We start from the raw sequence: 16,305 nt of genomic DNA on the forward strand, positions 1-16,305 counted from the left end.
AATTAGATCTGCTGTATCATTGTGATATAATTTGTACCCTGATAACAGTGTCCTATTGTCCTCCTTCCACCAGGTCTCTGAGATGCCTATATATATATATATATATATACTATATAATAATTCTCACCTCCAACGTTCTATTCGTCTTGCTGACTGAGACCGTGGCTCCTTGGTCTGCTAGGCTCCGTAGATCAGGCTGACGTCAGAGCCGGAGGAGGAGGGGCGAAAGGGGCAGGGCACGGGGCGGAGCTTCAACGACAAACAGAACCGTTGAGGGGCCTGGAACCTCGGACGGAAGGAGAGGTAGGGAAGGAACGGGTCATGACACTTCCTCTATCACACACAGAAACACTCTCTCACATACACACAGTGTCTCAAACGTACACAATCCAAGGCAGGCTGCAATCAGCAGGCAAGGGAGATACAGATTGGCCAGCCAGCCGGAGGAGGTGGAACCAGGACGCAAGTGGCCAATCCGGGGCATCGGAGGCGTGGCAACAGTTCCCGGGCTCCGTGCCTGGAAGAGAAGCGCTATCCTTGGAGAGGCAGATCTTATTCAGGGGGCGAGATTACAAGCGCTAGGGCTGCCAGGCTTGAGTGATAAGCCAAGTGCCTTCAGGCTGGAGGCTGCAAGAGCTACTGTAAGTTCCCTTCAACTATCACCCTCAGAGTCATTCAACTGCAGCTTCCCCGCACCATCAGGTGAGGTTCATATTTCTAAAGTTATCAACTCTTCCTGATGCTGGAAACCGAAGCTGGGAAAGAATTTACAAGACACATAGTGCTAAATGAAGAATGCTAAATCAATAAAAAAAATAATTAAAAAAAGGAAATCAAACGCTATGAACTTCTGAGAGAACTTTCTGTGGCTGGCATTTCTCGCGTACAGCATTTCAACTTTCAGCAGCTTTCACTTTTTTCCGGTGCCCTAGCGCACCTATGCACTTGGCTTGCTCTTATATCTTAACCTGGGGCGGGGGGGGCTAAACTCCCCCCCCCCATCACCTCTGAATCTCTAGACCATTTCATCAAACAAGCGAGGGAGGCAAGGTGCTTTTGAATGGGGTTAAGGTAGTGACCCATCAAGAGCATAGTGGACCTCCCCCGCCCCAGAACATCAGTAAAAGTAATGAACATGAAAAGGCCGGCGGTGAAGGCGACTCAGGAGGAAGGGCTGGGGTGCAAAGGGGTCTCTGGCCGGCCGATCGGTCACTCATCATACTCTACCTTCAGCGCAGCCGCCGGCGCCTGACTCACTGGCACGCAACTTCCACGCGGTTCTCGTCTCTCATCAGACGTGCGGGCTCCAAAAAGAAGGAAACAAGCAAAAAAAAAAGGAAGAAGAGGAAGGCAAGAGACGAGAGACCCTCGATTATGTGTGTGTGTGTGTGTGTGTGTGTGTGTGAGAGAGTGTGTGTGGGCAGAGAGACAGACTGTGTGTGAGAGAGTGTGTGTGACAGTGAGAGACAGAGTGAAAGACTGTGTGTTTGTATGTGTGAGAGAGAGTGTGTGTGACACAGAGATAGAGTGTGTGTGTGGGGGGGGGTCCACATTCCATGACCTCCTCCTTCCCTCCCTCTGCTTCCGTCTGAGGTGCAGGGCACCCCCCCTTCCATCCGAAGTGCACTGCCCCGCCCCTTCCGTCCAAGGTGCAGATCCCCCCCCCTTCCATCCGTCGCATTTAACCTAGCGAGCGCCCCCTCAAGAGATAAGAGCCAGCAGAAAACTTACCCAGAAGAGTTAGACCCTTCGGAGTAGGATTCAAAAGCTCTTCCTTTTTAGTGCGGAGCACTAGCGTACTGTCACAGTGCAATCCGCTTAAGTGCAAGGGTCTGGGACCAAAGAAATGCATGCTGTTAACCAGAGCATGCACTTAACCGTTGTGACCCAAAGAAGCTTGACATCTGATAAACATATGTACAGTACTGTTTATTATTATATGTACAGTATACAGTCTCAGTTAACTGACAGGCTGACTTGAAGTAATCAGTTATAGTCCTCTGTACACTCTTGGGTCTGTGAGTTCCATAGACTACGTCTGCCAGATGGTAAAAACTGTCATAGCACTGACATCCATTGGCCTCCAGATAGGCCCGCACGGTATTGACACTTTCCAGCGCTCTTGCAAAAGTGACAGAAGGAGGTTGTTGAATTTCATCAGCATGTGCCTCGCTTCTCATTTCTTCATCTGTTCCATCATCAGCCGTTATTGCCTGCATGTAGGAGCATATCTCAACATCAGTGCTGTCTTCAGCTATTTGTAGGTCGTAATCAACAGCTACGTAGCGATGGAACACTTCTTCAGTAAAACCGACTGGGATGTCAATAACATCTTCATCTGACGCGTTTGCAACAGCTGCACCTGTTTCATCCCTCTCCACATCCTTAACAAAGCTTGCCTGCTTGTAGCAGTTCACAATGGTTGCCTGTGTAACATGATTCCAGGCTTCTTTCTGCATATGTAGGGAATCCAACAGTGATAGATTACGAGCCAGTTCAACAGCACGTTTATCCTTCCCAGTCTGGTCATCCATAATGCTCATCAGATGACGTAGCACAAGACCCCGATAATGTTGTTTGAAATTGGCTATTATGCCCTGATCCAGAGGTTGGATCAGAGAGGTAGTGTTTGGTGGTAGGAAGACCACCTTGACATTAGACAGTCTGACATCATCCCTGTGTGCAGCACAGTTATCACAAAGCAGCAAAATCTGACGCTTTTGTGCCCGCATTCTAGTGTCTAACTTCTTTAGCCACTGCTTCCAAATTTCCCCAGTCATCCACGAATTTGCGTTAGCCTCGTATGACACAGGAAGTCACTTAACTTTCTTGAAGCAACGGGGCTGTTTGCTCTTTCCAATGACGAGGGGTTCCAACTTCTCACTCCCATCCATATTGCAGCAAAGGAGGATTGTCAGTCGGTCCTTCGATGTTTTACCTCCAGTAGTTTCGGCATGTTTGAATGCAAGTGTTCCATCAGGAATCGCTCGCCAGTAGAGACCATTTTCGTCAGCATTGAAAATGTCACATGTTGGAGGAGGAAGTGACGTCAGTGGACAAAATGGCTGCTTGAAAGAGAAGCTCCTGATAACCCGCGGAGTAAACCAGCTACGTACCCGATTTCAGCGAGCCTAACCTGCCGAACAAACGGTTAGCGGATAGTGTAAGCGTGGAGGAGCATTATCGCCCGATGACGGCAAGGCAAGGGGCAAGATCTTGCTCGTTTCGCCTTCCCGGGCGGGAACACTCCGCGAGGGAAAAACAAAATGGAGGCAGATATGCAGCGGCAACAGGGGTGAGGGGAGCAACAGACAGCCGCAGATCCCCAGCCCCCATTAACAGACTCAGGAGACAGCGTAGTGGAAGGATCCGCGGATTGGAGAGAGTGGCTCCAGGAAATAAGGGCTGGTTTAAAAGCATTAAGAGGAGACCTAGCAGCCCTCGGAGTGGACCTGAGGGGTGAGCTGCGAGAGATGGGGTCCCACCTGGAAAAGACGGCGACGCGACTGGACACTCACTCTGAAGCGCTGGATACCATAGACCACCAAATAGGGGAGCTCCAGGCTAATCAGCAACAGGTCCTTCGAAAAATTGGAGGACCTGGAAAACAGGAGTCGCCGGCGCAATCTGCACTTTAGAGGCCTCTCCGATACCCCAGCTTACCAAAACAGTGAAGAGACGGTCCAAAAGATTGTGAGTGACCTACTGGCCGCTCACGGAACGGTGGTGGAACCGCGCAAGATCCACCTGGAGAGAGCTCAGAGCTATGGGCTCACCACGTCCTAACTTGCCTGAGGACATAGTGGCATGTTTCCAGGATTACAAGCTGAAAGAACAAGTAATGAAAGCAGCTCACCAGAGCAGTAAATTTCAATGGGATTCTTATGGAGTGGAGATATATCAGGATTTAGCAATGGCTATGCTGAAGCAGCGAGCAGAATTGAAGCCAGTTACCAGGCGTTTACAAGAGATGGGCATTCGCTATAGGTGGCGCCACCCTTTTGCCCTTGCCTTTTATAAGGATGGAAAATTGCACCTGGTCAAATCCATAGCAGAGGCAAGAGTGGCACTTCCAGAGGAGGGAACATTAGCAACACCAGGCCCTTCAAAAACTGAACTGCGAGGCCCAGCTCGAGTGGACCCGCCAAAATGGCAGCGAGTGGGTAAGGGGCCTAAGAGGCTGCAATGGCAACAATCAGGAGTGCGAATCGCCTAAGCGTAAAGAGGCAAGAAATGAGACTGACGCCGAGACCCCAAAAGATTGCCGAGTGGTCATAGTACAAACTGAGAACACACCTGGGGATTTTGGGTCCCTTAAAGAAGGAACTATCGGAGTGAAAATGCAGACTGCAGCACATTGGCAAGATGGTTGGCAAGTTAAGTTTGAAATAGTTTAGGCACTGTTAGTTAATTCAATGTGAATGTTGGGAGGGTGATACCGGGCATGAAATGACTGTTTATCAAGCCCTGCGGGTTGCCATCGGGGCGGCTATGTGGCCGACACTTCCTCTACAGGCTAACCACGGTAAAAGAAGTGGGGAGTCTAAAGAACTTGGGCGGGACAAGAGAGGGGGTGGAGTATATGAGGGATGGGAGAGGGACAGAATAAAAAATGCCCTGGGAACCAAGGGCAGGGGTTCTGGGAGGAAAGCAGGAGGCTGAGAGGTGTTTTAATTAATCTCAGAGGTATAGAGAAAGGGAATGGTAGGGCCAGGCAATGGGGACAAAAGCTGAAAGGGATCTGAATAATACATTGTCTGATATTACATTATTGCTTTTAAATGTCAGGGGGTTGAATATTCCCAGGAAGAGGCAGCTCCTGTACCGTGAGCTACTCTGCCTTAGGGTGGATGTGGCCTTGATACAGGAGACCCACTTTAAACCCAAACATGAGTATTTATGTCATCATAGTGGAGGAGTGGCCTAGTGGTTAGACTGGTGGACTTTGGTCCTGGGGAACTGGGTTCGATTCCCACTACAGGCACAGGCAGCTCCTTGTGACTCTGGGCAAGTCACTTAACCCTCCATTGCCCCAGGTACAAATAAGTACCTGTATATAATATGTAAGCCACATTGAACCTGCTATGAGTGGGAAAGCGCGGGGTACAAATGTAAGAAAAAAAAAAGCTTCCCCACTATATATTTTGCCTCTAATACAGACGACACTAAAAGTAGGGGAGTAATGATGATGTTTAATGGGTCGAAGCCCTGGAATATTTTAAAAGTGGTACGAGATAAGGGGGGAGATATATATTAGTGGCTTTTTCATTAGTGGAGCAGATTTATACTGTGACAAATGTGTATGGGCCAAATGTAAATCAAGGAGAATTCATAGAGGATCTAGACTGTCTTCTCTCACAGAATGTTGAAGGTTCATTGCTATTGGGTGGGGGGGGGGGGGGGAGGATTTCAACCTCACATTGCAACCATGCCTAGATAATTCTTCACACACCATATGCTATGCCAGGGGAGACAGACGCAAATTGCAAGAGTTTGTGGCACAGTGGCACTTAATAGATATGTGAAGGCAGAGAAACCCCCTTACACGAAGCTACACTCATTCTTCTAGTCATAACTCATTTTCTAGGATCGACATCTGGTTGGGGGATTGGTCTGTCAATAAGAAGGTGGGAACTACTCAGATAATGCCGTGCACATGGTTGGACCATTCTTTGGTTCTTTTTCAATTGGTCCTCCTGGGGCCGCAGAAAGAGACGCTTAGATGATGTACTCTTACAAGATCCGGCTAATATAGCAGTTTTAGAACTGCATCTCAAAGAGTATATCCAATTTAACAATAATGGGGAGGTGACACCAACTGTGCTGTGGGAGGGGCTTAAGGCGGTCATGCGAGGCCACTTAATTGCTTTAAAGGCGCATAATAAGAAAATGCAATCGGCGACTGAAGCCCAATTGAGGATGGAGCTCGAACGGGTAGAGGCTCAGCTACATAGTGAGGGAACTAGGCCTTCTGCATCCGCACAAGCAGGGCCGTGCCTAGGGTCTCTGGTGCCCCCCTGCAGACTATCAGTTGGCGCCCCCCCCCCCCTCCGTCTAGCAGAGCAGGAACAGAAGGAAGCAGGCAAGTAAGCTGGACCTCAGGAAAAAATAGCACTGTATGTATCCCTCATTGATAAGTATCTGACTCTAAAGTTTAGCAATTTCATTAAAGCAAAATGTATTTTCATAACACTTCAAAGATTTCCAACTCAAAATAGGAATGCTAATTCAAAATGTGAGCAAAGTCCTCTTAGTTTCCAAAGATTCTTTTTCTAATCTCCTTTGCACCAAAGGATATAATTCAGATCAAACATGTATCTCTGATCAACTATCTCAGATCAAATATTAAGGTTTCCTTGCTTACAGTCACTTAAATCTACCTAGCCTTTATATAGCTTATAGGATTTAAACACTCTTAAACTGAAATTCACCCTTTTCTATTCTTCATAAACTTCAAGTAATCCTGAAATATTCAGATCCTTTTCTCACTAGAGAAACCTCAAACTTCAATCTCCACCAACCTCTTTTCATTCATATTTTCTCATTTACCACATAATCAGGCACTCTTTTATAATTTCAGTCAACACACACAGGAACTCACAGCTGCATGTCTCTCTTGGCCAAACCGACGGTCAGTTGCTGTCTTACTCTGTTCCCTTCCCGGCAGATTTCTAACAGAAGCTGATCATCCAATCAGAGAGCTCTTTTAGAATGCAGATTAACAGACAGACACTGTAATGGGAATTTTTAGTCAAAAACACTAGATAAACCCTTCGATTTTGGATCAAACTTCACACTTTTGATCAGAGCCATGACCTAACATTAAGGCTGTAAACATTTCCATCATTTTTATCCATAAATATGCAAATGAGAACCTCTCAAAAAGGGACTAATTTGCATATGATTTAAACAAATCTGAGCATATGACAACCAAGTACAGACTCCCAGCACCTGAATTCTGCAATTAGATTTAATGCAAATACTTTTAAAACTTATTTTTAGCACTTTTAAAATTTCAGGTTCTCTTTAATTTGAATGCTGTTCAAGCTCTGAAGCTCACCCTGAGTGAGGAGTTATCCCCAAACCAAAGCATATATAGCAATCTGGTTGCAATCTCTCAAATAACTTGAAGAGCCTGCCTGCCTCAGTGAATACTGCTGCGTTGCTTTCACTTCCGGTTTGCCATGAAAAGGAGGGGAGATAGGAGAATCGCAACTTCAGGTAAAAGATTTTGCAAGTGAGCGGAAGGCAGGGCAGCGGCGCCCTTCGAAGGCAGGTACCCCCCTGCCTTGCTTACCCCGCTTACTGCATTGTCACGGCCCTGCACACAAGACCAGGCCCACAAGATCCGCAACCGGCTGTGCGATCTCGAACTGGCAGATCTGGCTGAACAGCTACAGCAGGTACACCAGTCTCATTTTGAATTTGGAAATAAAGCCAGCAGACTGTTAGCTTATAAGTTGAAGCAAAAAAGTAGTCGAAATATGATAGTGAGTATTCGAGATAGGGGAGGGCGAATTCACTCGGACTCAGAAAGCATAAAGTCAGCATTTAAAGAATTTTACGAGACATTGTATACCCCGGAATCTGAGCCCTCGGTGGAGGCATTGGAGAACTACTTGGAGGGTTTAGACCTACCTTGTCTGCCTGGGAGTGTGAACCAATATCTCTCAAGCCCATTCGAACTGGAAGAGATAACTCAAGTGATTAAGGAGCTGCCAATGGGTAAAGCTCCAGGGGCAGACGGTTTTTCTAATAGGTTATATAAAGTCTTTAGTAAATACTTGGCCCCACTGTTACTGCGGGTCTTTAACTCCCTAGGAGCGAGCTTGGAGCTTCCCCCTACTTGGAACTTGGCTACTATTATGGTCATCCACAAGCAGGGCAAAGATCCTCAATAGTGCGGTTCTTATCAGCCCATCTGTCTCTTAGGAGTAGATTACAAAAATCTTGGCTGGCCGGCTGCAGAGATATCTCTTGTCCCTGGTGCATGAGGACCAGGCGGGTTTTGTCCAGGGGCGACAGACCTTTGATAATATACGCCGAGCTCTCCATATGGTATACCATGCACAGGAGACCAAAATTCCATTGTGTAATCTCTCCTTAGACGCGGAAAAGGCCTTCGATCGCGTTAGTTCCTTTTCGCAGTACTGAAGAAGATGGACATCTCGGGCCAATTTGTACTTTGGCTCCGCTTGATCTATAAGAGACCATCGGCTGCGGTGCGGGTAAATGGCATCATGTCCCAGCCGTTTCAATTATATAGAGGGACGAGGCAGGGCTGTGCATTATCCCCTTTGCTATTTGCAATAATAATGGAACCCCTGGCAGAGAAAATTCGGCAACATCCAGAGATTCGTGGGCCGAGATTAGGAGAGCAGGAGACTCGGGTCCTTCTCTTTGCAGATGATAATTCTGCTCATGTTAAAGGAACCGCTGGTCTCGTTCCCGAGGGAAGAGCTGCGAGCGTATGGGGCGGTGTCGGGCTTTAAGATCAACTTTGATAAGTCGGAGGTCCTAGATATAAATATCCCCGATCAGCAAAAGACACTTCTTCAGACCTCCTATCCCTTTCGGTGGGCTACCCGATATGTTAGATACTTGGGGGTCAACGTCCCTCGACAAATGGAAGAGCTGTTTCAGATAAATTTCCCTGAAATTACACAGAAGCTATTTAAAGATCTCAGTAGGTGGGAGGGTCTGACCCTGTCCTGGATGGGAAGGATCAATGCGGTAAAAATGGTTCTCCTTCCAAAAATACTATACTTGTTTATGGCTTTACCAATAGCTTTACTGAATAAATTCTTATGGGGCCTACAAAGTAAGATCTTTTCCTTTATCTGGAAAAAGAGGCCCCCACGAGTACGTAGAGAGGTGATGTATCAGGCTGGGGAACGTGGAGGCATGGGAGTTCTCTCCTTTCAGTCATTCTACCACGCAGCACACCTCAGAATCATAGCAATCTGGCTGCAGGGAGGGGGGAAATTGTGAACAAAACTGAAATAGGGGTGGATGGGGCCTTTTCCACTACAGGCAATACCCTGGTTACCCAAGCTGATGTTGGGAGAGATTATACGGAGAAGCCCCCTCCCCCTGATTCAGGGACCTTTAGGAATCTGGAATAAAGTAAGAGAACACTTTTTTCCAGGGCAGAGATATTTTAAGCATATGTATCTTTGCTTTGCCCCTGAGTTTGGACCAGGACTCCAAGATGCGGCATACCGAGCTTGGGAGGAAATGGGAATGTGTACACTGGGACAGATGTGGGAAGAAAATACAGCAGTAAAATTTGAGGAACTCTGTCAGGAACATGGGCTTATCCCCCTTGCAGGCCTTTCAGTATTTTCAAGTTAAAGACTTCATTACACGCAGGGCACAGGGAGACCTCCGACTACCAGAGACAGAGATAGATAAGAGTATGATGAGAGGGGGAGGTCGGGGAGGCATAGATAAGAGTATGATGAGAGGGGGAGGTCGGGGAGGCATATTGAGGATATATAAAGCATTACTACAACACGGAAATCCAGTTGAATATTATCTATATAAGTGGGAGAGGGTTATAGGGACAACATACACTCTTTCTCAGTGGAAATCAATATTCAGATCCCTTCTTCAGGTATCAGTCTCTATTGCATTGGTAGAGAATGGACATAAAATGTTGTACAGTTGGTACTATACGCCACAGCGCCTAGTTAAAATATTTCATAAAGGCTCTGACTTATGCTGGCGCCAATGTGGACAAGTGGGAGATATGATTCATATATGGTGGGATTGTGGGCAGGCACAGCATTACTGGGCAGATGTGTTGAGTCTTCTGTGGGAGGTCACAGGGACACATCCGATGAAGCTGGAATATTGCCTACTGCAAGCTAGACCCCCCAGGAGTTCAGACGATTACACATCGCTTTGCTGCGCAGTTGTTTGTAGCAAGCAAATTGGTCCTAGCAGCAAAATGGAAACAACCTTCTCTCCCGGACCGGCGAGCTATCTTAAGCAAATTGGGTAATATTGGTTTGTTATCAAAACTCACCGCTCTACGCATGGGACATTTGAGAATCCACTATAAAACATGGGAACAGTATGAACAATGAGCATCCTCCTGTAATACCTCAGACACTCCACATGAATGAACCAAAGGGGAAGGGGAGACGAGTGGGTAGGGAAAGGTATATGGGGAGAGGGGGGACCGGGAGGGAGGGAGAGAGAAGAGGGGTGGAGGGGGAGGGGGTGGTGAGTTGATGCAGGAATGAAGATTCTAGTGGATACAATGATTCTTTACTAGTTAAATGTTTATTTCAATGCCTTATGTAAGAATTGCTTGTTGTAAAGCTGTTTATTGAACTTAATAAAAAAAGAAAATGTCACGAGGTGCAAACTTGTTCAAGATGTTAGGAAGAACTGAAACAACCCAATTTTCAGCACCAAAGTCATCAGCGTCTTGTTTCTCACCATGCTGTTTCTTGAATTTTATGCTGTTCCTTTCCTTCCATCTTTCCAACCATCCAACAGTGGCTTTGAATTCAGTCAGTCCAAGATTTTCTGCTACCTGGCTAGCTTTCTCCATAAGCAGTGGACCACTGACAGGAAACTGCTCCTGACTCGAGAAAACCACCAAAGAAGAGCATATTCTACCTCCTCAGCTTTTCCCGCACATTTTCGTTTCCGTTGTGGATTTGTATTGTTTTACCAGTCTTCCAGAAGCTGGTCTTTCTGCTTCAAGACTCGTGAAATTTGACTGGGATTGACACCATATTCTTTAGCAATAGATGCTTGACTTTCTTTGTTTTCTAATATTTTAAGAACTTCTATTCATTCAGCCAGTGTTAAAGTCTTACAGTTCCGCCGCCACAACGACGACGACAACCCCGGTGCATGCTCCAACAACATTCTTTCCCCTAATCTGCCTGGGACAGTTAAAGAGGCAGTAAATTTGAAATTTCGGTTGTCACGCGCTAATCGGCTTCCATATTCCATGCAAGCACTTATGCGGAGTCTTTCCTGCAGAGGAGTGGTCTTGAACCATGCATATAAGCGAATCTTGCACTTATCAGTGGTGCGCTAAAATGAAGTTTGTCCCCATAGAAATTGATGGTGCCAAAAACGGGACCGAAGTACGGCATGCAGTTAAACAAGAGCATGCTCCTATCCGACGTGCACTTAAATGGAGTGCACTGTATGTATATATATATATATATATATATATATATATATATATATATATATATATATATATATATATAATACACACACACACACACACACACACACACACACACACTCTACCATATTATTTTTAGGCTTCTAGCATTTCTATATAGACACTTCAAATTGTGTGTGTGTGGGGGGGGGGGGGGGGGGTTCTACATTTTTAGAAGTTTATGGGAATAATTTGTATCCTTTACTCGATTCGCCCCTTAAACACTGCTGGCTGTCTTTCACCATTATTGAAACCTCCCTTTTGGGATTCCCTAAAGATCCTGTTTCAATAGTATCCTTCAAGGATACTCCACACTGAACCATGTTTAAAAGCTGCTGTCTCCTTTTTAAAATTTAGTGCCAGCAGCCGGATGGCTAAGGTAGAGTCCATCCTTTCGGAATAGACTCCACCTTTTCCAGAATGTTGCCCAGTTCCTATATTTATCTTGATTGTGTAATTGTGGGATCTTACTCTTTCTTATTTTATTGTAGCTCTTTGTTTTATATATTATTTTGTTTTTGTAAACTGCTGTGACCTGAAAAGCCTGGTGGTATAGTAAAATCTCTAATGAACATAATTCATATATGCGTACTTCTTGCATCCATATTCAGTCACACAAGTTTATAAAAGACCTTTTTACCTTATAAAACAGGCTTTACATGCAGAAAAAAACTTTATAAAATTATTCCCAGTTGTTCGTAATGCTATATATTACAGATCAGTTGCTTTCCTGGAAATGGTTTGTCAACCTGTTAATTTAGGTAACTGCATTTTGCTATTTGTTGTTAATTTCTGAAATTGTGCTTTTCAGAGAGACATCTTCAATCAAATGTTAATTCATGCTTCTTTAAATAGTAAATCAGTACAACATCAGAAACTAGCCAGGTAAATAAAGCATTGGACTTCATTGTCCCTCAGAACTATGAAATTGCTGATAATCTGAAACAATTTATTAATAATCTACTCCACCCCTGCCCTGATATTCAACCCACAATGGTCATGATTTTTTAAAGGTACCGATGGTCCCAGGCTGAATTAGACCTGGATATTCTACGACATATCTAATCCAGGTACCTGCATTGAATATCTGGATCATTTATGGCTGCCACCAGTTATCCAATTCAGACTGGTGCCTAGATCAGTGTCTCTCAGACCTGTTCTCAGGGGACACCCAGCCAGCTGAGTTTTCAGGATATCCAAAATGAATATGCAGGAAATAGATTTGCATGTCCTGCCTCCTTGGTAAGTAAATCTATCTCATGCATATTCATTGCAGATATCCTGAAAACCTGAATGGATGGGTGTGCCCTGATGACTGGCTTGAAAACCATTGGCCTAGATAACTAAGGGGCCCATTTACAAAAGAGTGTAGGTGCCTATGAGCATCCAGCGTGCATCAGATTGGCACTAACACATGCCCTGAGTGTTAATCCGGTTTTTTTGTGCGCGACCAAAACATTCAGTAGAAAATATTTTCTACCGCAGGGACCTTACCTGGTGGTAATCGGCAGTTGGTGCACGCGTACTGCCCGGTTAGCACGCAAGTCCTTACCGCTAAGTCAATGGGTGGTGTTAAGGTCTGAGGCCAAAAATAGACGCGCACTGGTTTTAATTTTGCTGGACATCCATTTTCTGGCACATTAAAAAAATCCCCTTTTTTCCAGGTGTGCTCAGGAGATGGACCAGCGCATGTCCAAAACACAGGCCACTTTTGGCCGTGCGTTAGTTAAAAGAACCCCTAAGTGAATAAAGTTAGGACAGTCTTTTTGCACTTACCTAGTTTGCAAACTGAAATTACTGCTAAGCAGTGCTACGCCCAGACTCCACTCCTGGACCTGCTCTGGATAATGCTACAGTGGCTACAGCTGATGTTCAGCAGCACTGTCCACTGGGGTACATGGGTATTAAACATGTGATTGAGGGCTGTAATTCAACTATGAATACTGTCAAACTACTGCTAGCAATCTACTCCTTATCACTGATCCACCTAACCACCCCACTTGCAGAAAGTAACATCATACCCATACTACACAATCACCAAAGACTGATCAGACACACCACACCTCATCAAACTGACAACAACATAAACAAAGGAAGAACACCAACATGTGGACAACCAAAACGGAAGGGAAAGAAGGGTCCTAACAAACCCACACCAACAAAGAAACGACAACTAACAAAAATCCACACAACACCAAACATAGAAGACCCATACCAAAAAATTCAAGTGGGTTATATCAACGCCAGATCAGCTGTAAACAAAACAACAATATTAACAGACTGGATCATGTCAGAAAACCTTGATCTACTTTTCATCAATGAAACCTGGATCCATGATAAAAGGACCCTATAATCCTAGACCTATGCCCTCCAGGATACAAAATCATACACTGGACCAGAAAGGAAAAGAGAGGCGGAGGCATAGCACTAATATATCGATCCCACTTTACCACTGCCGAGTCCATAACACCTCAACTTGAAATTGCCTCAATCAGAATCCACAACAATAATATATTACTAAGACTACTAGATTACTTCGGGATTGGTGGAAACATACTTAGCTGGATCAAGGGTTTCCTAACCACTAGAACATATCAAGTGAAATCAAACCCAAACATATCATCACCGTGGAAAGCAGATTGTAGAGTGCCTCAAGGATCACCATTATCACCAATCCTCTTCAACCTAATGATGACCCCACTAGCCAAGTCCTTATCCAACCAAGGCCTTAACCCTTTCATCTATGCCTACGATGTCACTATATACATTCCTTATAAACATGAACTGACAGAAATCACCAACGAAATCAAACAGCTTGAACATCATGGACTCATGGGCAAATGCATTTCAACTAAAACTCAATAAAGAAAAAACACAGTCTCATCCTCACATCTCAATACAGCGTGGATAACCCCACAAGTATAAACACCCCAGATTACACCCTCCCTATCTCAGACAGCCTGAAAATTCTCGGCGTTACAATAGACCGTAACCTTACACTAGAGTGCCAAGTGAAATCCACAACAAAGAAAATGTTCCACTCAATGTGGAAACTCAAACGCGTGAAACCATTCTTCCCGAGGAAAACATTTCACAATTTGATAGAATCGTATGGTACTAAGCCACGTAGACTACTGCAATGGAATTTATGCAGGATGCAAAGAACAAACCTTAAAGAAACTTCAGACCGCTCAAAACACGGCAGCCAGGCTTATATTTGGAAAAACGCGATTTGAAAGCGCAAAATCCCTCCACGAAAAACTGCACTGGCTCCCAATCATACAACTTATTGCTTTCAAAATCTGCACCCTGGTTCATAAAATCATCTTTGGTGAAGCCCCGGGATACATGACAGATCTCATAGACCTACCAACCAGAAACACATCCAAATCAACACGATCCTATCTAAATCTTCACTACCCAAGCTGCAAAGGGCTTAAATGCAAATCAACTTACGCATCCAGTTTTTCCTACATAAGTACACAACTGTGGAACGTATTACCAAAAACCTTGAAAACAACGTATGACCACCTAAGCTTCCAGAAATCACTAAAAACCAACCTGTTTAAAAAGGCAAACCCTACCGATCCAACTTAAATGCCTGAACTGTGCAACACAACAAAACCAAAGTACGTAATGGACATAACACAACTCTTCCGCTCTACGATTCCCTAATGTCTGTTCCACATGAACCGTATCTTAGATCTTTCTGGGCACACCATGAATTCCTTGCTTATAAAAGAAATGGTAAAATTGAAGTCCAAATACAACAAGTCTAGTTTTACAGTAGTTACTTATATTTTTAGCTTTCAACAGTTTTTTTTATTGATGACAAAACAAAGGTAACATATCAGACAATAAAATATACACAGTGTCCAATGTCATGACATACAGAGTAATAACATAATACTATCTGTCATCAATCTTTTCCCAAAACTAACCCCTCAACCCCTTCCCCTCCTATACCCTTCCTTTTCTTCATTATGATTGCCAACATATTTCAAGGAGGATACAGCAATGAACTATATCTTTTGAGTATTGTATTCAACGAACTAGGTGGCAGAAAATGTTGTCCAGGGAGTCCTGGAGCAATGATTTTACAGTTTTCCTTTTTTCCCCTACCCAGGTCTTCCATACCTCCCTTCCCTCCCCTTCAGTTAAAAAAGAACAAACAAAAAAACCCATCTGTTGAATAAACTGAATAGTCTGAACGAGCTGTACCTCTGCAAGCTTCACCCCCCTCCCAAAATCAACCATATCAGACCCATGAGAAAGAAACTAATGCAGTGTAAACCTATGTTGCAGGTAGGACCACTCTCCTTTGGCCCCCCTACCTACCCAATGCTGAATACATGTCCCTGTCCCCAACTGTCCCTTCCCCCCTTTCCTTGTGTGCTATGTCTGACTCCCATCCCTCTGAGGCCATCTTTAGTGCCCCAGTGAAAAGTTTTTCCAAATCTGGCTATGAGCCAATGGTGAAATCTTGTTTAAGTAGGCCTCCCATATTGCAAGAAATCTCTTCTGCCTCTTTGGAGATAAGTACGCTCCCTGTGATTCCCAAATCATAAATTTGTGAAGTTTGTTCCTCCAGTACCAGTGGTTGAGAATGCATTTCTTTCCGAGGATACTTGACTTTCCCAAAAACAGTTTTTCTCCCATGGTGCCAGTTCCCCACAAGCTTTGGGCACTAAAGATTGATCTTTCAAATGTAAGGACCACTCGGTGTCCTAATACTGATTGGAGAAACTGAGAAATAGCTTCCCAAAATGATTTGATTTACCTACATTACCACATCCCATGGGAAAAAGAGGCATCTGTCATTGCATGTTTCCTACAGTTGGCTGTGTCTACTGCTGCTGCATGACATGCCTATCGTTGAGAGAAATAAGCTCTATGCACCATCCATAAATGGCACTCCTTCAGCTCTGCACTGTGCGCTACATGAGAGCTGCTCTTGAGAGTTGTCAATAAGAGCTGTCCAGAAACCGGCCGGCCCATTTCCTGTCTCCAGCGATCTGCTACTCCTTGTAAACTCCTAGCAGGTGATCGACTTCTGAGTTCTTTATGAAACCACAAAACTGAGATTTGGCCTAGGGCATCCCCTTCCA

The 16,305-nt window shown here is 44.8% G+C and overlaps 1 protein-coding gene across 3 annotated transcripts in view; it reads left to right on the forward strand.

Annotated features, from left to right (window-relative positions):
- Positions 1-16,305, forward strand: part of TTC38 (tetratricopeptide repeat domain 38) — a 561,013-nt gene that overhangs the window by 540,529 nt on the left and 4,179 nt on the right. For all 3 annotated transcript variants that reach the window (XM_030214669.1, XM_030214670.1, XM_030214671.1), the window contains one exon: positions 12,009-12,082. In XM_030214669.1, the coding sequence (XP_030070529.1) occupies positions 12,009-12,082 (74 nt within the window). The remainder of the gene's footprint in view (positions 1-12,008; positions 12,083-16,305) is intronic.

This window comes from Microcaecilia unicolor, chromosome 9 (genome assembly GCF_901765095.1).
Source record: "Microcaecilia unicolor chromosome 9, aMicUni1.1, whole genome shotgun sequence".
Taxonomy (NCBI): Eukaryota; Metazoa; Chordata; class Amphibia; order Gymnophiona; family Siphonopidae; genus Microcaecilia; species Microcaecilia unicolor.